A 24,236-nucleotide genomic window follows, 5' to 3' on the forward strand; every position below is an offset into this window, starting at 1 on the left:
TCCCCCCACAGAAATCCCAGCTAGAGGATTCCCTGTTTCCCCCACAGAAATCCCAGCTAGAGGATTCCTGTTTCCCCCCAGAAATCCCAGCTAGAGGGATTCCCTGTTTCCCCCCACATAAATCCCAGCTAGAGGATTCCCTGTTTCCCCCACATAAATCCCAGCTAGAGGATTCCTGTTTCCCCCCCACAGAAATCCCAGCTAGAGGATTCCCTGTTTCCCCCTCAGAAATCCCAGCTAGAGGATTCCCTGTTTCCCCCACAGAAATCCCAGCTAGAGGATTCCCTGTTTCCCCCACAGAAATCCCAGCTAGAGGATTCCCTGTTTCCCCCTCAGAAATCCCAGCTAGAGATTCCCTGTTTCCCCCACAGAAATCCCAGCTAGAGAATTCCCTGTTTCCCCTCACAGAAATCCCAGCTAGAGGATTCCCTGTTTCCCCCACAGAACTCCCAGCTAGAGGATTCCCTGTTTCCCCCACAGAAATCCCAGCTAGAGGATTCCCTGTTTCCCCCACAGAAATCCCAGCTAGAGGATTCCCTGTTTCCCCCACAGAAATCCCAGCTAGAGGATTCCCTGTTTCCCCCCACAGAAATCCCAGCTAGAGGATTCCCTGTTTCCCCCACAGAAATCCCAGCTAGAGGATTCCCTGTTTCCCCCTCCGAAATCCCAGCTAGAGGATTCCCTGTTTCCCCCTCCGAAATCCCAGCTAGAGGGATTCCCTGTTTCACCCCACAGAAATCCCAGCTAGAGGATTCCCTGTTTCCCCCCCTCCGAAATCCCAGCTAGAGGATTCCCTGTTTCCCCCTCAAAATCCCAGCTAGAGGGGATTCCCTGTTTCCCCCTCAGAAATCCCAGCTAGAGGATTCCCTGTTTCCCCCTCAGAAATCCCAGCTAGAGGATTCCCTGTTTCCCCCAGAAATCCCAGCTAGAGGATTCCCTGTTTCCCCATCAGAAATCCCAGCTAGAGGATTCCCTGTTTCCCCTCACAGAAATCCCAGCTAGAGGATTCCCTGTTTCCCCTCACAGAAATCCCAGCTAGAGGATTCCCTGTTTTCCCCCTCAGAAATCCCAGCTAGAGGATTCCCTGTTTCCCCCTCAGAAATCCCAGCTAGACGATTCCCTGTTTCCCCCTCAGAAATCCCAGCTAGAGGATTCCTGTTTCCCCCACAGAAATCCCAGCTAGAGGATTCCCTGTTTCCCCCACAGAAATCCCAGCTAGACGATTCCTGTTTCCCCCTCAGAAATCCCAGCTAGACGATTCCCTGTTTCCCCCACAGAAATCCCAGCTAGAGGATTCCCTGTTTCCCCCCCCACAGAAATCCCAGCTAGAGGATTCCCTGTTTCCCCCACAGAAATCCCAGCTAGAGGATTCCTGTTTCCCCCACAGAAATCCCAGCTAGAGGATTCCCTGTTTCCCCCACAGAAATCCCAGCTAGAGGATTCCCTGTTTCCCCCCCACAGAAATCCCAGCTAGAGGATTCCCTGTTTCCCCCCACAGAAATCCCAGCTAGAGGATTCCCTGTTTCCCCCACAGAAATCCCAGCTAGAGGATTCCCTGTTTCCCCACAGAAATCCCAGCTAGAGGATTCCCTGAATCAGAGGGGAATAAGCAGGAAGGAAATCCTACAACTGAGAAGTTTCAGAAAAAACCAGGAAACTTTCGGAACCTTTTCTTAATTTTGAAACCCGAGTGATTACACCGGGGACAGAGAGAGACACCGGGGACAGAGAGAGACACCGGGGACAGACAGAGACACCGGGGACAGAGACACACCGGGGACAGAGAGACACACGGGGACAGACAGAGACACCGGGGACAGACAGACACACCGGGGACAGACAGACACACCGGGGACAGACAGAGAGACCGGGGACAGACAGAGAGAGACCGGGACAGAGAGAGAGAGACCGGGGACAGAGAGAGAGACCGGGGACAGAGAGAGAGACCGGGGACAGAGAGAGAGACCGGGGACAGAGAGAGACCGGGGACAGAGAGAGAGACCGGGGACAGAGAGAGAGACCGGGGACAGAGAGAGAGACCGGGGACAGAGAGAGAGACCGGGGACAGAGAGAGACACCGGGGACAGAGAGAGACACCGGGGACAGAGAGAGACACCGGGGACAGAGAGAGACACCGGGGACAGAGAGACACCGGGGACAGAGAGAGACACCGGGGACAGACAGAGACACCGGGGACAGACAGAGACACCGGGGACAGAGACACCGGGGACAGAGACACCGGGGACAGAGACACCGGGGACAGAGACACCGGGGACAGAGACACACCGGGGACAGAGACACACCGGGGACAGAGAGACACCGGGGACAGAGAGACACCGGGGACAGAGAGACACCGGGGACAGAGAGACACCGGGGACAGAGAGACACCGGGGACAGAGAGACACCGGGGACAGAGAGACACCGGGGACAGAGAGACACCGGGGACAGAGAGACACCGGGGACAGAGAGAGACACCGGGGACAGAGAGAGACACCGGGGACAGAGAGAGACACCGGGGACAGAGAGACACCGGGGACAGAGAGACACCGGGGACAGCGACACAAACAGGTGTGTACCTTCGTCCGAGCGGTTGTCCTGGTGCTGCTCGTTGAGCCTGGGTGCGTTGGAGCGGGCCTGGGTGGAAGAGGAGGGTTCTCTGGGACTCATGTCCTCTTGGTCCCTCAGGTTGGCCAGCATGTCCTGGAGCTTAGACCGGTTAGGTCCTTGGGAGAGAAAACAGGTAGGAGGAAAATGTTTTAACAGAGAGAGACCAGTAGTGTATACTGATAGGGAGAAGAGAGAGCAGAGGACATTACTACAGTATAGAGGAAAACAGAGCCTGACAGCAGTTGAGTGCCTATATTTGTTCAAACTGAAAGGGGAGGAAAATATGTCCATGATGTCGAGGGGTTGTTGGGGGCATCCTGACAAACACCCCCACACAGAACTACAAGGATGAAGACAACAAAAAATGCAACAATGAGAGGACAGACAGCAGGAGGAGGAGCAGGCTGCGACAGCAGGAGGAGGAGCAGGCCGCGACAGCAGGAGGAGGAGCAGGCCGCGACAGCAGGAGGAGGAGGAGCAGGACGGACGCGACAGCAGGAGGAGCAGGCCGCGACAGCAGGAGGAGCAGGCCGCGACAGCAGGAGGAGCAGGCCGCGACAGCAGGAGGAGCAGGCCGCCAGGGACTCAGAATGTACAGCCTGTCGCCAGGGACTCAGAATGTACAGCCTGTCGCCAGGGACTCAGAATGTACAGCCTGTCGCCAGGGACTCAGAATGTACAGCCTGTCGCCAGGGACTCAGAATGTACAGCCTGTCGCCAGGGACTCAGAATGTACAGCCTGTCGCCAGGGACTCAGAATGTACAGCCTGTCGCCAGGGACTCAGAATGTACAGCCTGTCGCCAGGGACTCAGAATGTACAGCCTGTCGCCAGGGACTCAGAATGTACAGCCTGTCGCCAGGGACTCAGAATGTACAGCCTGTCGCCAAGGACTCAGAATGTACAGCCTGTCGCCAAGGACTCAGAATGTACAGCCTGTCGCCAAGGACTCAGAATGTACAGCCTGTCGCCAAGGACTCAGAATGTACAGCCTGCCGCCAAGGACTCAGAATGTACAGCCTGCCGCCAAGGACTCAGAATGTACAGCCTGCCGCCAAGGACTCAGAATGTACAGCCTGTCGCCAGGGACTCAGAATGTACAGCCTGTCGCCAAGGACTCAGAATGTACAGCCTGTCGCCAAGGACTCAGAATGTACAGCCTGCCGCCAAGGACTCAGAATGTACCGCCTGCCGCCAAGTGGATTCCAAGTGCTGTATCGGACACTACTTCAAGATGATGTTGAGTCAAAATGATTGAGTTCGTTTTTGATCCCTGGCAGACAAAGTCATGTAGAGGTTCTGTAAGATGCACAGTACTTTAAAAACACAAATAATTATCTATATTGGGTTAACAACGAAACAAACAATGACAAGGAAATAAAGGAACGACTAAAACACAATTCAGAGACAGACAAGAGTTGAAAATGGCGGGTAGGATGAATTATAACGCTGACAAGCTAAAATAAGTGAGGAGAAAGATGAGACGTGTATTCTTTATTCTGTCCCCGGTGTCTCTCTCTCTCTCTGTCCCCTTTATTTGAGGAGATGACAGGGAGGGTGAGACGAGGAGAGGAGGACAGGGAGGAGGAGACAAGGAGGAGAGTGAGATGAGGACAGGGAGGAGGAGACAAGGAGGAGAGTGAGATGAGGACAGGGAGGAGGAGACAAGGAGGAGAGTGAGATGAGGACAGGGAGGAGGAGACAAGGAGGAGAGTGAGATGAGGACAGGGAGGAGGAGACAAGGAGGAGAGTAGAGATGAGGACAGGGAGGAGGAGACAAGGAGGAGAGTGAGATGAGGACAGGGAGGAGGAGACAAGGAGGAGAGTGAGATGAGGACAGGGAGGAGGAGACAAGGAGGAGAGGGAGATGAGGACAGGGAGGAGAGGAGGAGACAAGGAGGAGAGGGAGATGAGGACAGGGAGGAGAGGAGGAGACAAGGAGGAGAGGGAGATGAGGACAGGGAGGAGGAGACAAGGAGGAGAGGGAGATGAGGACAGGGGAGGAGGAGACAAGGAGGAGAGGGAGATGAGGACAGGGAGGAGGAGACAAGGAGGAGAGTGAGATGAGGACAGGGAGGGAGGAGACAAAGGAGGAGAGTGAGATGAGGACAGGCAGGAGGAGACAAGGAGAGGAGGACAGGGAGGAAGAGACAAGGAGAAAGGGAGATGAGGAGAGGTTCAGGAAGAGATGACGGAGGATGTGGAGACAAGGAGGACAGAGAGGAGGAGACGAGGACAGGAGGAGACAAGGACAGGGAGGGAGAGGAGGAGATGAGGAGGACAGAGAGGAGAAGTTCAGGGAAGAGGATAGATAACTTACTCTTTCCCCCTTCTTCCCCCTTGCGCTCCTTCCTGTACTCCTCCTTGAGTTTGGTTATCAAACCCTGGTCCCACGTCCCACGCCTCTGACATAGCAGACTGCTCACTCCTTCTCTACAGAGGACAAAACCAGACCTGTTCAGGATCGGACTATATATATAAATATATATGAATAAATATAAATAAATATATATATATGAATAAATATAAATACATATATAATAAATATAAATAAATATATATAAATAAATAAATATAAATAAATATAAATAAATAAATATAAATAAATATATATAAATAAATATATATAAATAAATATAAAAATAAATAATATATATATAAATAAATATATAAATATATAAATAAATAAATATATAAATAAATAAATATATATATATAAATATATATATATATATAAATATATATAAATAAAATATATAAATATAAATAAAATATATATAAATATATATATATAAATATATATTCATTTATATATGTATTTTTATATATATATATATTTATATATTTATTTATATATAATATATTTATATATATTTATGTATTTATTTATATATAATAATTATATATATATATATCTAAATAAATATAAATATTATATATAAATAAACATATATATAAATATATATAAATAAATATATATAAAAGGCTAGTCTGGGAATGATCAGGTAAGAGAAAGGTATATATATGTCCCCCATCTCACTCACCCTGTCCCCCCCCTCCTATCCCAGTCCGTCCCACCCCCTCCTCCTACTCTCACCCCAGTCCGTCCGTCCCCCCTCCTCCTCCTCTCACCCCAGTCCCCCCCTCCTCCTCCTCTCTCCCCAGTCCCCCCCCTCCTCTCCTCCTCTCACCCCAGTCCGTCCCGCCCCCCTGTCCCCCCCTCCTCCTCCTACCCAGTCCGTCCCGTCCCCAGCGCTGCGGGACTCAGGCGATGTGTCCATGTTGTCAGGGCTGGACAGGAAGTCGAAGCCTTTCAGTGCGTCCTCTGCGTCCGGGTCCTCACTAGTGTCCATATTGAGGGTCGGTGATGATGACGATGGTGGCTTCTTCCTCACCATCTAGGGGACACAGCGACGTTGTACTGTTGGTTACAGAACCTTTCTGATATTGTCAGTTCAGTTATTTTAATTGACTGATCTGGTATCATCAACTTCAGGAGAAAAAGGCTTTAGCTAAATGTGTGTGTAGCGTGTGTGTGTGTAGCGTGTGTGTGTAGCGTGTGTGTGTGTGTAGCGTGTGTGTGTAGCGTGTGTGTGTGTAGCGTGTGTGTATAGTGCGTGAGCCTTACGGTCCCCGTCGGTCCTGTCTGTTCCATGACAGTCCGATCCAACCCTGCACCATCTTCATCATCGTCTTCATCACAGTAGAACCTGAAGGTGTCCGGCACAACACTGGACTCAGACACCTCAGTCTTCCTACACACACACACACACACACACACACACACAGAGAGGGTGGGATTGGGCATCATGCCTGTTCCACTACACTGCAGTAGCATATTTGGGACAGTATTAGCAGCATTATGGAAGAATCTGTTCAGGCCATTTGTTAACGGACTCATTTACAACATCTATTTCCTGTGTTCTGAATGTCAACAGGCCGGAGCTAGCCCGCTAGCCGCGAGCTGGCCGGAGCTAGCCCGCTAGCCGCGAGCTGGCCGGAGCTGGCCCGCTAGCCGCGAGCTGGCCCCCGCTAGCCGCGAGCTGGCCGGAGCTAGCCCGCTAGCCGCGAGCTGGCCGGAGCTAGCCGGGCTAGCCCGCTAGCCGCGAGCTGGCGGCCGGAGCTAGCCCGATAACCGCGAGCTGGCGGCCGGGCTAGCCCGATAACCGCGAGCTGGCGGCCGGAGCTAGCCCGATAACCGCGAGCAGGCCGGAGCTAGCCTGATAACCGCGAGCAGGCCGGAGCTAGCCTGATAACCGCGAGCAGGCCGGAGCTAGCCTGATAACCGCGAGCAGGCCGGGAGCTAGCCTGATAACCGCGAGCAGGCCGGAGCTAGCCTGATAACCGCGAGCAGGCCGGAGCTAGCCTGCCAACCGCGAGCAGGCCGGAGCTAGCCTGCCAACCGCGAGCAGGCCAGAGCTGATCCACCATCCTTTCACTAGGTCATAGAAATAGAATTACTAGAAAGGACATTCACATTAATGTTTCGAGGTGTTGTTTCCTTCAAGAAAATTCTATCACTGTGTTGCGTGCAGTACCCACCCTCCTCCAGTGTCGGTGCCTTTAGGGTACGGTGTCTGTCCCGTTGACCAGAGGGGTCTCTGGCCCGGTCCTCTCCCCCGGTCGACCCCCTCCGGCTCCAGCCATAGCCAGCAGGGTTTGCACCCTCTGAGCCTTCACATCCAGGATGGTGTCGGTGTAACCCACCTCCTGAAGATACCTGGACACATTACACATTTTTATTTTTATTTTATTTTACCTTTATTTAACCAGGCAAGTCAGTTAAGAACAAATTCTTATTTTCAATGACGGCCTGGGAACTGGCTGTTCAGGGGCAGAATGACAGATTTGTACCTTGTCAGCTTGGGGGTTTGAACTTGCAACCTTCCGGTTACTAGTCCAACGCTCTAACCACTAGGCTACCCTGCCGCCTCTACACTCTAACCACTAGGCTACACTGCCCCCTCTACACTCTAACCACTAGGCTACACTGCCCCCTCTACACTCTAACCACTAGGCTACACTGCCCCCTCTACACTAGGCTGCGGAACAAATCAATGACAAGACACACAACAAATTGCTGAGTCTACCATTTTTTTTTTTACTGATGTTTTTATGATGTTATGATGTTACATCAGGGCAATATGTAAACTGATCAGAAAGGGAGGAGTTCGGATACGACCTACGCTCTGTCATGGTGCAGTCTGGGTAGTGATAACGATCAGTACTGTCAAAGGGATCCTCATCATAATGGTGTTTTAATTTTTATTTTTATTTTACCAGGTAAGTTGACTGAGAACACGTTCTCATTTACAGCAATGACCTGGGGAATAGTTACAGGGGAGAGGAGGGGCGATGAATGAGCCAATCGTGAACTGGGGATTATTAGGTGACCGTGATGGTTTGAGGGAATGATTGGGAAATTAGCCAGGTTAACACCCCTACTCTTACGATAAGTGCCATGGGATCTTTAGTGACCACAGAGAGTCAGGACACCTGTTTAACGTCCCAGCCGAAAGACGGCTCCCTACACAGGGCAATGTCCCCAATCACTGCCCTGGGGTATTGGGATATTTTTAGACCAGAGGAAAGAGTGCCTCCTACTGGCCCTCCAACACCACTTCCAGCAGCATCCGATTTCCCATCCAGGGACCAACCAGGACAGACGCTGCTTAGGTTAGAGGAAACCCACAGTGGGATGCAGGGGTGGTATGTTGCTGGTGGTGGTGTATGGGTAGTAGCAGTAATGACCAGTACTCTCCAGGAGAGGGGAGCTGTTGCCCACATTGTCACTGTTCACAGAGCAGTTTAGAAGAGAAAGTCCAGCCTGTCTGAGGAGCTGATTACCTTGTTTCCAGGGTTAGTGGTATGGTATAGTAACTCACTGTCTGAGGAGCTGATGACCTTGTTTCCAGGGTTAGTGGTAGTGGTATGGTATAGTAACTCACTGTCTGAGATGATGACCTTGTTTCCAGGGTTAGTGGTAGTGGTATGGTATAGTAACTCACTGTCTGAGGAGCTGACGACCTTGTTTCCAGGACAACTGGTTGTTCAGAGAGCCAGGGGCCTCATTCTCATTCACCTCATCTGGGAGAAAAGGTATTTTGTCTGTAAATAAAATTGGACTGTCAGTCAGTCAATTTGTGTGTGTGTGTGTGTGTGTGTGTGTGTATCAGTCTTACCAGACTCATAGCTGGGAGGTTTCATGTCTCCTTGGTTCAACTCTGTTCCATATTTTAACTTGTGGTACTTGGCCCTGGAAGAGAAAGCAGAAACAACAGGGCTAAAAGACAACGAACTATGATCATGACTGAGAAAATCCATCCACCCGTCTCAAATCAATAACCAGGTGTTCAGCCACCCTTTTAACGTGAATAATGTCAGATATTAGGTCACGACAGGCCTGATGGAAACCGCAAATTAGTCCACAAAATGTCAAAAAATATAAATAATTGTTTTGTGGACAAGGTGGGTGGATTCTTTTTATATGTGGGTAAAATTATGCGAGTACCGGCAATGGAGAATGTTGATATAATATAACTAGGACTCAGGAAACCAGGCAGTTTATTAGACTACAGATGTGTTGTGTGGTCGTCCCACTCGGACTCAGGAAACCATGCAGTTTATTAGACTACAGATGTGTTGTGTGGTTGTCCCACTAGGACTCAGGAAACCATGCAGTTTATTAGGCTACAGATCTGTTGTGTGGTCGTCCCACTAGGACTCAGGAAACCAGGCAGTTTATTAGACTACAGATGTGTTGTGTGGTCGTCCCACTACGACTCAGGAAACCAGGCAGTTTATTAGACTACAGATGAAATAAGTTCTGATGAACAGGGGGGTGAAAAGAGCCTGGTGATGATCGAGATGCTCCTTTATAATAAATATCTGGGGTCTTATTCTGGTGACATGATGATATAGATGCTCCTTTATAATAAATATCTGGGCTCTTATTCTGGTGACATGATGATCTAGATGCTCCTTTATAATAAATATCTGGAGTCTTATTCTGGTGACATGATGATCGATGCTCCTTTATAATAAATATCTGGGGTCTTATTCTGGTGACATGATGATCGATGCTCCTTTATAATAAATATCTGGGGTCTTATTCAGGTGACATGATGATCTAGATGCTCCTTTATAATAAATATCTGGGGTCTTATTCAGGTGACATGATGATCTAGATGCTCCTTTATAATAAATATCTGGGGTCTTATTCAGGTGACATGATGATCTAGATGCTCGACTGCCGTTGGACAAATTCTCTCCCTTTTGTCCATAATAATGTCATCATGTGGACTAGCCTGACCACACTGTATCAGAGATGTTGGCTGGAGCGCACGGGCCAACATCAGAGTGGGAACAAAACCCATCAGATTCAAATGTGATTGGATAGCCTTTAAAAATGTTTTTTTTTTTTTTTTTTTTAAGTGTATTTTTTTTTTTATTACATGGGAATTTAACCCGAAAATGTATTTTTATGTCATTATTAAGCAGACTTTTATCTTCAACAAGTCAATTGATGGAAACATCCTATACATCTCTGCTGGGAAACCATTACCTTAATGACAGATTTTAGAATATTCTAATGTAAATCCTTATCCAATCGGATGAGAAACCTAGTTAGGTTGGGACCAAGGTGTTCCTGTTCAAATTGGTAACATCCTGTTTCCTGAGGGCTCTTCCTGATAGGAATGACCCGTTGCCAAGCAACCAGGGAAACCCACAAGACGAGTAACCTGATTCTGAAGCACATGACGTCGCTCCCAACTCTCCCAGAGAGGCTGAGACGATAGCGTTACCGAAATTAACAGAGAAATACATGTCCTCTGCTAGTGATGATGATGATGCTGCTTCTGATAGGAAGAGCAGGAAGAGGAAGGTATCGGATTAGACTAGATGCCAGGTTCTGGGGTTGTGTTCTACAGTCTCAACTAGACATATCGTTCATTAGACTAGATGTCAGGTTCTGGGGTTGTGTTCTACAGTCTCAACTAGACATATCGTTCATTAGACTAGATGTCAGGTTCTGGGGTTGTGTTCTACAGTCTCAACTAGACATATCGTTCATTAGACTAGATGCCAGGTTCTGGGGTTGTGTTCTACAGTCTCAACTAGACATATCGTTCATTAGACTAGATGTCAGGTTCTGGGGTTGTGTTCTACAGTCTCAACTAGACATATTGTTCATTAGACTAGATGCCAGGTTCTGGGGTTGTGTTCTACAGTCTCAACTAGACATATCGTTCATTAGACTAGATGTCAGGTTCTGGGGTTGTGTTCTACAGTCTCAACTAGACATATCGTTCATTAGACTAGATGCCAGGTTCTGGGGTTGTGTTCTACAGTCTCTACTAGACATATCGTTCATTAGACTAGATGCCAGGTTCTGGGGTTGTGTTCTACAGTCTCAACTAGACATATCGTTCATTAGACTAGATGCCAGGTTCTGGGGTTGTGTTCTACAGTCTCAAATAGACATATCGTTCATTAGACTAGATGCCAGGTTCTGGGGTTGTGTTCTACAGTCTCAACTAGACATATTGTTCATTAGACTAGATGCCAGGTTCTGGGGTTGTGTTCTACAGTCTCAACTAGACATATCGTTCATTAGACTAGATGCCAGGTTCTGGGGTTGTGTTCTACAGTCTCAACTAGACATATCGTTCATTAGACTAGATGTCAGGTTCTGGGGTAGTGTTCTACAGTCTCAACTAGACATATCGTTCATTAGACTAGATGCCAGGTTCTGGGGTTGTGTTCTACAGTCTCAACTAGACATATAGTTCATTAGACTAGATGCCAGGTTCTGGGGTTGTGTTCTACAGTCTCAACTAGACATATCGTTCATTAGACTAGATGCCAGGTTCTGGGGTTGTGTTCTACAGTCTCAACTAGACATATCGTTCATTAGACTAGATGCCAGGTTCTGGGGTTGTGTTCTACAGTCTCAACTAGACATATCGTTCATTAGACTAGATGCCAGGTTCTGGGGTTGTGTTCTACAGTCTCAACTAGACATATCGTTCATTAGACTAGATGCCAGGTTCTGGGGTTGTGTTCTACAGTCTCAACTAGACATATCGTTCATTAGACTAGATGTCAGGTTCTGGGGTTGTGTTCTACAGTCTCAACTAGACATATCGTTCATTAGACTAGATGCCAGGTTCTGGGGTTGTGTTCTACAGTCTCAACTAGACATATCGTTCATTAGACTAGATGCCAGGTTCTGGGGTTGTGTTCTACAGTCTCAACTAGACATATAGTTCATTAGACTAGATGCCAGGTTCTGGGGTTGTGTTCTACAGTCTCAACTAGACATATCGTTCATTAGACTAGATGCCAGGTTCTGGGGTTGTGTTCTACAGTCTCAACTAGACATATCGTTCATTAGACTAGATGCCAGGTTCTGGGGTTGTGTTCTACAGTCTCAACTAGACATATCGTTCATTAGACTAGATGCCAGGTTCTGGGGTTGTGTTCTACAGTCTCAACTAGACATATTGTTCATTAGACTAGATGCCAGGTTCTGGGGTTGTGTTCTACAGTCTCAACTAGACATATCGTTCATTAGACTAGATGCCAGGTTCTGGGGTTGTGTTCTACAGTCTCAACTAGACATATCGTTCATTAGACTAGATGCCAGGTTCTGTGGTTGTGTTCTACAGTCTCAACTAGACATATCGTTCATTAGACTAGATGTCAGGTTCTGGGGTTGTGTTCTACAGTCTCAACTAGACATATCGTTCATTAGACTAGATGCCAGGTTCTGGGGTTGTGTTCTACAGTCTCAACTAGACATATCGTTCATTAGACTAGATGCCAGGTTCTGTGGTTGTGTTCTACAGTCTCAACTAGACATATCGTTCATTAGACTAGATGTCAGGTTCTGGGGTTGTGTTCTACAGTCTCAACTAGACATATCGTTCATTAGACTAGATGCCAGGTTCTGGGGTTGTGTTCTACAGTCTCAACTAGACATATCGTTCATTAGACTAGATGCCAGGTTCTGGGGTTGTGTTCTACAGTCTCAACTAGACATGTCGTTCATTAGACTAGATGTCAGGTTCTGGGGTTGTGTTCTACAGTCTCAACTAGACATATCGTTCATTAGACTAGATGCCAGGTTCTGGGGTTGTGTTCTACAGTCTCAACTAGACATATCGTTCATTAGACTAGATGCCAGGTTCTGGGGTTGTGTTCTACAGTCTCAACTAGACATATCGTTCATTAGACTAGATGCCAGGTTCTGGGGTTGTGTTCTACAGTCTCAACTAGACATATCGTTCATTAGACTAGATGCCAGGTTCTGGGGTTGTGTTCTACAGTCTCAACTAGACATATCGTTCATTAGACTATATATATATATATATATATAGTCCCCCAAAATAGCCTGTTAATATACTGCCTCACTCCAGGGAAATAAAAGTACACTTTTTCCACAATTAATTGTCATCAAGAACCATCCAAAACAGCAATTGTCCTAGAAATATGCTTCAAATGTTGATTTTCTTACATTGACGTTAAATGACATAAAATGGCCGCTAGTGTCCAGTATAGAGATTCCTGTTCTCCAGCCTATTTATTGATTATTTGATATCGGTGGAATTATCGGACAATACCAGTGTTGCGATTTAAAAGGCCAATAACAGCAGATTATATCGGGTGTTCTCTAAGCATGATGGGATGTTAATTGCTTAATTACCTCAGGTACCACACCTGTGTGGAAGCACCTGCTTTCAAATACACGTTGTTACTCTCATTTACTCAAGTATATATATATATATATATATATAAAAATCGGGTTCTCACGGATTTGACATACTTTGTCGGACAATACCAGTGTAGCGATTTAAAAGGCCAATAACAGCAGATTATATCGGGTGTTCTCTAAGCATGATGGGATGTCTCATTTACTCAAGTGTTTGCATTATTTTGTCAGTTACCTTCTACATCCACCCCGTGACAATAGAACCTGCGACATGGTTTGGGAAAGTATGTCAAATCCGTGAGAACCCAATTTATATATATATATATATATATATATATATATATATATATAACCATGTCGCAGGCTGTTTTAAACTAATCCCGGGTTGCTAATTATTGGCTTGACAACAAACAACGTTCACTCATGTTACCTAGATAGAACAACCTGCTAACTTAACAGTAGGTCTAGGCACATCTGATTGGCCCAGGAAGAAAGGGGGCGGGAGAGAGAGCAAAGAGGAGAAAGAGGAGGAGAGTGAGAGAGATAAAAAAAAAAAAGATAAAAAAAAGAGGGGAGATAGAAATGACATCACTACATCCTGTTCCAGAGGCAGAGCGACCATGGGGAGGGGAGAGCATCATTGTTGTTACCACGGCAACCTGCTGTTTGTTGCAGGCACAGAGCTGACACCATGGTGTCGGTGAACAGACTCAGAAAGAGGATGTCGAAAATGATCCTGCTGCTGCTTTTCCTGGAACACAAGGGTCCTTCTGTAGCTCAGTTGGTAGAGCATGGCGCTTGTAACGCCAGGGTAGTGGGTTCGATTCCCGGGACCACCCATACATAGAATGTATGCACACATGACTGTAAGTCGCTTTGGATAAAAGCGTCTGCTAAATGGCATATATTATGAACGATCCCCCAGGGAAAGGCAGCCAGAAACCGCTCTAGGAAAGGACAGGAGGACAGAAACACTCAGAGAGCAGTAGAGCTGTGACCTTGTCTGGATTGGGTTTCCCCCAGGGTAAGGCAGACAGAAACTGTTCCAGGGCAGTGTCATCAGTAACCAGACACCAATCTGTCCTCTGTACAGACGTCACAACACCAGGGGACTGTCTTTTCCTTCCAGGGTCATCTGTCATTGTAGACCCTCGGATTTTCTGCTGTGTAAGTTTCACCGCCATGTTTATTTGACCTTTATTTAACCAGGCAAGTCAGTTAGGAACACATTTCTTATTTTCAATGACGGCCTAGGAACAGTGGGTTAACTCCTGGCCTAGGACCAGTGGGTTAACTCCTGGCCTAGGACCAGTGGGTTAACTCCTGGCCTAGGACCAGTGGGTTAACTACTGGCCTAGGACCAGTGGGTTAACTCCTGGCCTAGGACCAGTGGGTTAACTCCTGGCCTAGGACCAGTGGGTTAACTACTGGCCTAGGACCAGTGGGTTAACTACTGGCCTAGGACCAGTGGGTTAACTACTGGCCTAGGACCAGTGGGTTAACTACTGACCTAGGACCAGTGGGTTAACTACTGGCCTAGGACCAGTGGGTTAACTACTGGCCTAGGACCAGTGGGTTAACTACTGGCCTAGGACCAGTGGGTTAACTACTGGCCTAGGACCAGTGGGTTAACTACTGGCCTAGGACCAGTGGGTTAACTACTGGCCTAGGACCAGTGGGTTAACTACTGGCCTAGGACCAGTGGGTTAACTCCTGGCCTGGGAACAGTGGGTTAACTACTGGCCTGGGAACAGTGGGTTAACTACTGGCCTGGGAACAGTGGGTTAACTGGCCTGGGAACAGTGGGTTAACTGGCCTGGGAACAGTGGGTTAACTGGTCTAGGAACAGTGGGTTAACTGGCCTGGGAACAGTGGGTTAACTGGCCTGGGACCAGTGGGTTAACTGGCCTGGGACCAGTGGGTTAACTGGTCTAGGAACAGTGGGTTAACTGGTCTAGGAACAGTGGGTTAACTGGTCTAGGAACAGTGGGTTAACTGGTCTAGGAACAGTGGGTTAACTGGCCTAGGAACAGTGGGTTAACTGGCCTAGGAACAGTGGGTTAACTGGCCTAGGAACAGTGGGTTAACTGGCCTAGGACCAGTGGGTTAACTGGTCTAGGACCGGTGGGTTAACTGGTCTAGGAACGGTGGGTTAACTGGTCTAGGAACGGTGGGTTAACTGGTCTAGGAACGGTGGGTTAACTGGTCTAGGAACAGTGGGTTAACTGGTCTAGGAACAGTGGGTTAACTGGTCTAGGAACAGTGGGGTTAACTGGTCTAGGACCAGTGGGTTAACTGGTCTAGGAACAGTGGGTTAGCTGGCCTAGGAACAGTGGGTTAACTGGCCTAGGAACAGTGGGTTAACTGGCCTAGGAACAGTGGGTTAACTGGCCTAGGAACAGTGGGTTAACTGGTCTAGGAACAGTGGGTTAACTGGTCTAGGAACAGTGGGTTAACTGGTCTAGGAACAGTGGGTTAACTGGTCTAGGAACAGTGGGTTAACTGGCCTAGGAACAGTGGGTTAACTGGTCTAGGAACAGTGGGTTAACTGGTCTAGGAACAGTGGGTTAACTGGTCTAGGAAGTGGGTTAACTGGCCTAGGAACAGTGGGTTAACTGGTCTAGGAACAGGGGGGTTAACTGGTCTAGGAACAGGGGGTTAACTGGTCTAGGAACAGTGGGTTAACTGGTCTAGGAACAGTGGGTTAACTGGTCTAGGAACAGTGGGTTAACTGGTCTAGGAACAGTGGGTTAACTGGTCTAGGAACAGTGGGTTAACTGGTCTAGGAACAGTGGGTTAACTGGTCTAGGAACAGTGGGTTAACTGGTCTAGGAACAGTGGGTTAACTGGTCTAGGAACAGTGGGTTAACTGGTCTAGGAACAGTGGGTTAACTGGTCTAGGAACAGTGGGTTAACTGGTCTAGGAACAGTGGGTTAACTGGTCTAGGAACAGTGGGTTAACTGGTCTAGGAACAGTGGGTTAACTGGTCTAGGAACAGTGGGTTAACTGGTCTAGGAACAGTGGGTTAACTGGCCTGGGACCAGTGGGTTAACTGGCCTGGGACCAGTGGGTTAACTGGCCTGGGACCAGTGGGTTAACTGGCCTAGGAACAGTGGGTTAACTGGTCTAGGAACAGTGGGTTAACTGGTCTAGGAACAGTGGGTTAACTGGCCTAGGAACAGTGGGTTAACTGGCCTGGGACCAGTGGGTTAACTGGCCTAGGAACAGTGGGTTAACTGGTCTAGGAACAGTGGGTTAACTGGCCTGGGACCAGTGGGTTAACTGGTCTAGGAACAGTGGGTTAACTAGTCTAGGAACAGTGGGTTAACTGGTCTAGGAACAGTGGGTTAACTGGTCTAGGAACAGTGGGTTAACTGGCCTGGGACCAGTGGGTTAACTAGCCTAGGAACAGTGGGTTAACTAGTCTAGGAACAGTGGGTTAACTGGTCTAGGAACAGTGGGTTAACTGGTCTAGGAACAGTGGGTTAACTGGTCTAGGAACAGTGGGTTAACTGGCCTAGGAACAGTGGGTTAACTGGTCTAGGAACAGTGGGTTAACTGGTCTAGGAACAGTGGGTTAACTGGTCTAGGAACAGTGGGTTAACTAGTCTAGGAACAGTGGGTTAACTGGTCTAGGAACAGTGGGTTAACTGGTCTAGGAACAGTGGGTTAACTGGTCTAGGAACAGTGGGTTAACTGGTCTAGGAACAGTGGGTTAACTGGTCTAGGAACAGTGGGTTAACTGGTCTAGGAACAGTGGGTTAACTGGTCTAGGAACAGTGGGTTAACTGGTCTAGGAACAGTGGGTTAACTGGTCTAGGAACAGTGGGTTAACTGGCCTGGGACCAGTGGGTTAACTGGCCTGGGACCAGTGGGTTAACTGGTCTAGGAACAGTGGGTTAACTGGTCTAGGAACAGTGGGTTAACTGGTCTAGGAACAGTGGGTTAACTGGTCTAGGAACAGTGGGTTAACTAGTCTAGGAACAGTGGGTTAACTGGTCTAGGAACAGTGGGTTAACTGGTCTAGGAACAGTGGGTTAACTGGTCTAGGAACAGTGGGTTAACTGGTCTAGGAACAGTGGGTTAACTGGTCTAGGAACAGTGGGTTAACTGGCCTGGGAACAGTGGGTTAACTGGCCTGGGAACAGTGGGTTAACTGGCCTGGGAACAGTGGGTTAACTGGTCTGGGAACAGTGGGTTAACTGGCCTGGGAACAGTGGGTTAACTGGTCTGGGAACAGTGGGTTAACTGGTCTAGGAACAGTGGGTTAACTGGCCTGGGAACAGTGGGTTAACTGGCCTGGGAACAGTGGGTTAACTGGCCTGGGAACAGTGGGTTAACTGGTCTAGGAACAGTGGGTTAACTGGTCTAGGAACAGTGGGTTAACTGGCCTGGGACCAGTGGGTTAACTGGTCTAGGAACAGTGGGTTAACTGGTCTAGGAACAGTGGGTTAACTGGTCTAGGAACAGTGGGTTAACTGGTCTAGGAACAGTGGGTTAACTGGTCTAGGAACAGTGGGTTAACTGGTCTAGGAACAGTGGGTTAACTGGTCTAGGAACAGTGGGTTAACTGGCCTAGGAACAGTGGGTTAACTGGTCTAGGAACAGGGGGTTAACTGGTCTAGGAACAGTGGGTTAACTGGTCTAGGAACAGGGGGTTAACTGGTCTAGGAACAGTGGGTTAACTGGCCTAGGAACAGTGGGTTAACTGGTCTAGGAACAGTGGGTTAACTGGTCTAGGAACAGTGGGTTAACTGGTCTAGGAACAGTGGGTTAACTGGTCTAGGAACAGTGGGTTAACTGGTCTAGGAACAGTGAACTGGTCTAGGAACAGTGGGTTAACTGGTCTAGGAACAGTGGGTTAACTGGTCTAGGAACAGTGAACTGGTCTAGGAACAGTGGGTTAACTGGTCTAGGAACAGAGGGTTAACTGGTCTAGGAACAGTGGGTTAACTGGTCTAGGAACAGTGGGTTAACTGGTCTAGGAACAGTGAACTGGTCTAGGAACAGTGGGTTAACTGGTCTAGGAACAGAGGGTTAACTGGTCTAGGAACAGAGGGTTAACTGGTCTAGGAACAGAGGGTTAACTGGTCTAGGAACAGTGGGTTAACTGCATTGTTCACGTGAACCCTTTTGGCTGTCGGGCCCTCTGTCTTTATCAGTGTGGTGCATTCATGTGAAAGGTCATAGGTTCATGTGATGATGCTATGTGATGTGTAAATGGCCCCGCTACGCTACAGCCATCCGTGTCCAGCATTGCCCATCAGCCACTGGGGGAATGATTCTTCTGAAATCAAGGAAAGCTGCTATACATTAACCGTGTTGCGCTCGCATTACCTCATGTCATTTCGGCACACTTTAAAATAAACTTAATTTAGTTGTCAAAAATGACTTAAAATGGCCCGCTGTTTTGGTAAACTAGACTCCCTTTCATTTTGGTCACATCACATCTGTATCCATGTCTCAGTTGTCTCAAGGCTTAAAAAAAATCCTTCTTTAACCCATCTCCTCCCCTTAATCTACACCGATCGAAGAAGATCTAACAAGTGAAATCCAAGAGGGATCATATAGCTTTCACCTGGGTTCACCTGGTCAGTCTGTGTTATGAAAAGAACAGGTGTTCTTAATGTTTTGTATACTCAGTGTTCTTAATGTTTTGTATACTCAGCGTTCTTAATGTTTTGTATACTCAGCGTTATTAATGTTTTGTATACTCAGCGTTCTTAATGTTTTGTATACTCAGTGTTCTTAATGTTTTGTATTCTTAATGTTTTGTATTCTTCATGTTTTGTATACTCAGTGTTCTTAATGTTTTGTATTCTTAATGTTTTGTATACTCAGTGTTCTTAAATGTTTTGTATTCTTAATGTTTTGTATACTCAGTGTTCTTAATGTTTTGTATTCTTAATGTTTTGTATACTCAGTGTTCTTAATGTTTTGTATACTCAGTGTTCTTAATGTTTTGTATACTCAGTGTTCTTAATGTTTTGTATTCTTAATGTTTTGTATACTCAGTGTTCTTAATGTTTTGTATTCTTAATGTTTTGTATTCTTAATGTTTTGTATTCTTAATGTTTTGTGTTCTTAATGTTTTGTGTTCTTAATGTTTTGTGTTCTTAATGTTTTGTGTTCTTAATGTTTTGTGTTCTTAATGTTTTGTATACTCAGTGTTCTTAATGTTTTGTATACTCAGTGTTCTTAATGTTTTGTATACTCAGCTTTAGAGGGGGTCTTGACCCAGTCAGCTTTAGAGGGGGTCTTGACCCAGTCAGCTTTAGAGGGGGTCTTGACCCAGTCAGCTTTAGAGTACTGGTAATGTTACCATGGCTACGTTCAGTAGTCTACCACTAATGTTACCATGGCTACGTTCAGTAGTCTACCACTAATGTTACCATGGCTACGTTCAGTAGTCTACCGGTAATGTTACCATGGCTACGTTCAGTAGTCTACCGGTAATGTTACCATGGCTACGTTCAGTAGTCTACTGGTAATGTTACCATGGCTACGTTCAGTAGTCTACCACTAATGTTACCATGGCTACGTTCAGTAGTCTACTGGTAATGTTACCATGGCTACGTTCAGTAGTCTACTACTAATGTTACCATGGTTACGCTCAGTAGTCTACTGGTAATGTTACCATGGCCACGTTCAGTAGTCTACTGGTAATGTTACCATGGCTAAGCTCAGGAGTCTACTGGTAATGTTACCATGGCTACGTTCAGTAGTCTACTACTAATGTTACCGTGGCTACGCTCAGTAGTCTACCGGTAATGTTACCGTGGCTACGCTCAGTAGTCTACCGGTAATGTTACCGTGGCTACGCTCAGTAGTCTACTACTAATGTTACCGTGGCTACGCTCAGTAGTCTACTACTAATGTTACCGTGGCTACGCTCAGTAGTCTACTACTAATGTTACCGTGGCTACGCTCAGTAGTCTACTACTAATGTTACCGTGGCTACGCCCAGTAGTCTACTGGTAATGTTACCGTGGCTACGCTCAGTAGTCTACTACTAATGTTACCGTGGCTAAGCTCAGTAGTCTACTACTAATGTTACCGTGGCTAAGCTAAGTAGTCTACTACTAATGTTACCGTGGCTACGCTCAGTAGTCTACTACTAATGTTACCGTGGCTACGCTCAGTAGTCTACTACTAATGTTACCGTGGCTACGCTCAGTAGTCTACTACTAATGTTACCGTGGCTACGCTCAGTAGTCTACTACTAATGTTACCGTGGCTACGCTCAGTAGTCTACTACTAATGTTACCGTGGCTACGCTCAGTAGTCTACTACTAATGTTACCGTGGCTACGCTCAGTAGTCTACTACTAATGTTACCGTGGCTACGCTCAGTAGTCTACTACTAATGTTACCGTGGCTACGCCCAGTAGTCTACTGGTAATGTTACCGTGGCTACGCTCAGTAGTCTACTACTAATGTTACCGTGGCTAAGCTAAGTAGTCTACTACTAATGTTACCGTGGCTACGCTCAGTAGTCTACTACTAATGTTACCGTGGCTACGCTCAGTAGTCTACTACTAATGTTACCGTGGCTACGCTCAGTAGTCTACTACTAATGTTACCGTGGCTACGCTCAGTAGTCTACTACTAATGTTACCGTGGCTACGCTCAGTAGTCTACTACTAATGTTACCGTGGCTAAGCTCAGTAGTCTACTACTAATGTTACCGTGGCTAAGCTCAGTAGTCTACTACTAATGTTACCGTGGCTACGCCCAGTAGTCTACTACTAATGTTACCGTGGCTACGCTCAGTAGTCTACTACTAATGTTACCGTGGCTACGCCCAGTAGTCTACTGGTAATGTTACCGTGGCTACGCCCAGTAGTCTACTGGTAATGTTACCGTGGCTACGCCCAGTAGTCTACTGGTAATGTTACCGTGGCTACGCTCAGTAGTCTACTGGTAATGTTACCATGGCTACGTTCAGTAGTCTACTGGTAATGTTACCATGGCTACGTTCAGTAGTCTACTGGTAATGTTACCATGGCTACGTTCAGATTCAAAACATTCTTGAAAGTTGCAGATAGATATTCCATGAATAGAGATAACAATCAACATGTCAGAGGCGTGTTTGTTCTACATGTCAGAAAGTTACGAAACGTTGCGTCCTGCTGAACGCGCCCCAGGTTGCTAGCAAGCGCTAGCTAATGAGGTAACATGAATTTGACGTGCTTCAGCACTCGGCGGCCCCATTCTGTGAGCTTGTGTGGCCTGCCACTTCGTGGCCGAGCCGTTGTTGCTCCTAGACGCTTTCACTTCACAATAACAGGACTTGCAGTCGACCGGGCCAAGCTCAAGCAAACTGACTTGTTGGAAAGGTGGCATCCTATGACAGTGCCACTTTGAAAGTCACTGAGCTCTTCAGTAAGGGCCATTCTACTGCCAATGTTTGTCTATGGAGATTGCATGGCGGTGTGCTTGATTTTATACACCCGTCAGCAACAGATGTGGCTGAAATAGCCGAATCTATTAATTTGAAGGGGTGTCCACATACTGCTGGGGTCGTTTAGCAAAACGACAGTAGATCAATGACTGTCGACACACTGTCACATGAAGTTAAAACACTGAAGGAGAAGACGCCTCGGTTGGTCACAAAGAGGAGGTATTTTAGGTAGAAATAGCAATATGAGCAAAACAAAACGTGAATCTGCAATTCGTAACGTTTGAATGTATTTTTGCAATGCTACATTTGGATGGGTTTGGGGCCCCGCCGACGCAGTGGCATCTATATCCCTGACAGTTATCCATATCTGGCAAGCTGGTTTTATAGGCTCCTCACTAGGAGTCAGAGCCACTTTAATGTCATATTCTCATTTGCCACCGCTAAAAATCAATGTCATCTATATGCATGTTTATTAGCTAGTATCGAAATTGTCTCACATGCCACCGGAGTTTGACACTTGATTACAGTTTGCATATCAACACCGCAAGAGACCCACAGATGGTCATCGGGTTCTGTAAGGTACCTCTCCTGTTTGAGAACGTATTCCAGCATCTTGATCCTCCTAACCAGGTCCTTCTTCAGGTTCTCCTGTCCTTTCCTCTCTCCCTGGAGGAACGCCGTCTGAGCCTGGAGGAGAAACACAATATCAGTCATCACCAATACATTCTCCTGTCCTTTCCTCTCTCCCTGGAGGAACGCCGTCTGAGCCTGGAGGAGAAACACAATATCAGTCATCACCAATACATTCTCCTGTCCTTTCCTCTCTCCCTGGAGGAACGCCGTCTGAGCCTGGAGGAGAAACACAATATCAGTCATCACCAATACATTCTCCTGTCCTTTCCTCTCTCCCTGGAGGAACGCAGTCTGAGCCTGGAGGAGAAACACAATATCAGTCATCACCAATACATTCTCCTGTCCTCTCTCCCTGGAGGAACGCAGTGAGCCTGGAGGAGACATATCGCATGCCATTAACAGACAGCATCAACTACACATGATCAGAGCTTTCCTCTGGCCTTGCAGGAAGTCTATCTAGGCCTAGAGAGGGAGAAGGCATCACAGTCAACACCAATACATTCTCCTGTCCTCTCTCCCTGGAGGAACGCAGTCTGAGCCTGGAGGAGACATATCGCATGCCATTAACAGACAGCATCAACTACACATGATCAGAGCTTTCCTCTGGCCTTGCAGGAAGTCTATCTAGGCCTAGAGAGGGAGAAGGCATCACAGTCAACACCAATACATTCTCCTGTCCTCTCTCCCTGGAGGAACGCAGTCTGAGCCTGGAGGAGACATATCGCATGCCATTAACAGACAGCATGGGGGGACACCAGACTGCAGGGGGGACACCAGACTGCAGGGGGGACACCAGACTGCAGGGGGGGACACCAGACTGCAGGGGGGGACACAGACTGCAGGGGGGGACACAGACTGCAGGGGGGGACACAGACTGCAGGGGGACACAGACTGCAGGGGGACACAGACTGCAGGGGGGGGACACAGACTGCGGGGGGGGACACAGACTGCAGGGGGGACACAGACTGCAGGGGGGACACAGACTGCAGGGGGAACACAGACTGCAGGGGGGACACAGACTGCAGGGGGGACACAGACTGCAGGGGGACACAGACTGCAGGGGGACACAGACTGCAGGGGGACACAGACTGCAGGGGGACACAGACTGCAGGGGGACACCAGACTGCAGGGGGACACCAGACTGCAGGGGGACACCAGACTGCAGGGGACACCAGACTGCAGGGGGACACCAGACTGCAGGGGGACACCAGACTGCAGGGGGACACCAGACTGCAGGGGGGACACCAGACTGCAAAGCAAATGAGATGTTTCTTCGGACAATTGGCACAGAGTTTATTTTAAAAATGTGCTTCTTTTTTATCAACTAAAAGCCGGCTATTACCAGCAAACGGAACCCTGGACGGACACACACACACACACACACACACACACACACACACACACACACACACACACACAGTTCAGCACATTATACAGGCTTCCCAGACCAACACAGTCTTCTAGTCCTACCACAGGGCAGGGGAGACTCTACACCTTACAGCATAACACAGGTAAACAGGGAACAGTCAGGAGATGAGCCCAACCAGAACCCTGTCTTTAGTCCGTAGCAAGTGGGCACCACAGAATCTGGGACAGCGAGACAATCAAGAAGGAGTATTTTTTGAGTGAGTGAGTGAGTGAGTGAGTGAGTGAGTGAGAGTGAGTGAGTGAGAGATTATCTTTGAAAGCAGCACTGTTGATGTCTAAAACAAAATTAGTCACAGCTGCTTAAACCAGATTTAAATAAATGTGAGCTTCATTTCACATCCACCCACCATCCTCATCCAATGTTTCTATAGAAACATCCAGAACATCCTCCTCCTAGACAGTCCCACAACATCCTTCTATAGAAACATCCAGAACATCCTCCTCCAAGACA

At 47.6% G+C, this 24,236-nt stretch overlaps 2 protein-coding genes across 6 annotated transcripts; one reads left to right on the forward strand and one right to left on the reverse strand.

Moving 5' to 3' along the window:
- Positions 1-5,843: 5,843 nt before the first annotated feature.
- LOC127915873 (striatin-like) lies at positions 5,844-23,075 on the reverse strand. Its single transcript, XM_052496612.1, has 6 exons — positions 22,308-23,075; positions 8,789-8,862; positions 8,615-8,693; positions 7,149-7,326; positions 6,235-6,361; positions 5,844-6,004 (listed from the first exon to the last, which is right to left on the reverse strand). The coding sequence occupies exons 1-4, from the start codon at positions 22,751-22,753 to the stop codon at positions 7,170-7,172; spliced, it is 756 nt and encodes a 251-aa protein (XP_052352572.1). The 5' UTR covers positions 22,754-23,075; the 3' UTR covers positions 5,844-6,004; positions 6,235-6,361; positions 7,149-7,169.
- LOC127915868 (uncharacterized) lies at positions 10,098-12,069 on the forward strand. Of its 5 annotated transcripts, none has more exons than XR_008092639.1 (3): positions 10,098-10,875; positions 11,176-11,295; positions 11,596-12,069. XR_008092639.1 is itself a non-coding variant. In XM_052496597.1 (2 exons), the coding sequence occupies exons 1-2, from the start codon at positions 10,448-10,450 to the stop codon at positions 11,873-11,875; spliced, it is 1,128 nt and encodes a 375-aa protein (XP_052352557.1). In that variant the 5' UTR covers positions 10,098-10,447; the 3' UTR covers positions 11,876-12,069. The 5 variants fall into 5 exon arrangements, 1 of the variants encoding a protein (XP_052352557.1); XR_008092648.1 differs by having other exon boundaries at positions 10,098-10,755; XR_008092650.1 differs by having other exon boundaries at positions 10,098-10,575.
- Positions 23,076-24,236: the final 1,161 nt, after the last annotated feature.

The sequence above is a fragment of the Oncorhynchus keta genome, chromosome 3 (assembly GCF_023373465.1).
Source record: "Oncorhynchus keta strain PuntledgeMale-10-30-2019 chromosome 3, Oket_V2, whole genome shotgun sequence".
Lineage (NCBI taxonomy): Eukaryota > Metazoa > Chordata > Actinopteri > Salmoniformes > Salmonidae > Oncorhynchus > Oncorhynchus keta.

Excerpts from the sequence above, each read along its gene's own strand:
- LOC127915873 (XM_052496612.1), bottom strand. The coding sequence starts at position 22,753 with ATGGCATGCGATATGTCTCCTCCAGGCTCACTGCGTTCCTCCAGGGAG. Across the intron at positions 8,863-22,307 it reads TACGTTCTCAAACAGGAGAG|GGCCAAGTACCACAAGTTAA; the intron begins GTACCTTACAGA and ends TTTCTCTTCCAG. Across the intron at positions 8,694-8,788 it reads ACCTCCCAGCTATGAGTCTG|ATGAGGTGAATGAGAATGAG; the intron begins GTAAGACTGATA and ends CTTTTCTCCCAG.
- LOC127915868 (XM_052496597.1), top strand. The coding sequence starts at position 10,448 with ATGATGATGATGCTGCTTCTGATAGGAAGAGCAGGAAGAGGAAGGTAT. Across the intron at positions 11,296-11,595 it reads TTCATTAGACTAGATGTCAG|GTTCTGGGGTTGTGTTCTAC; the intron begins GTTCTGGGGTAG and ends ACTAGATGCCAG.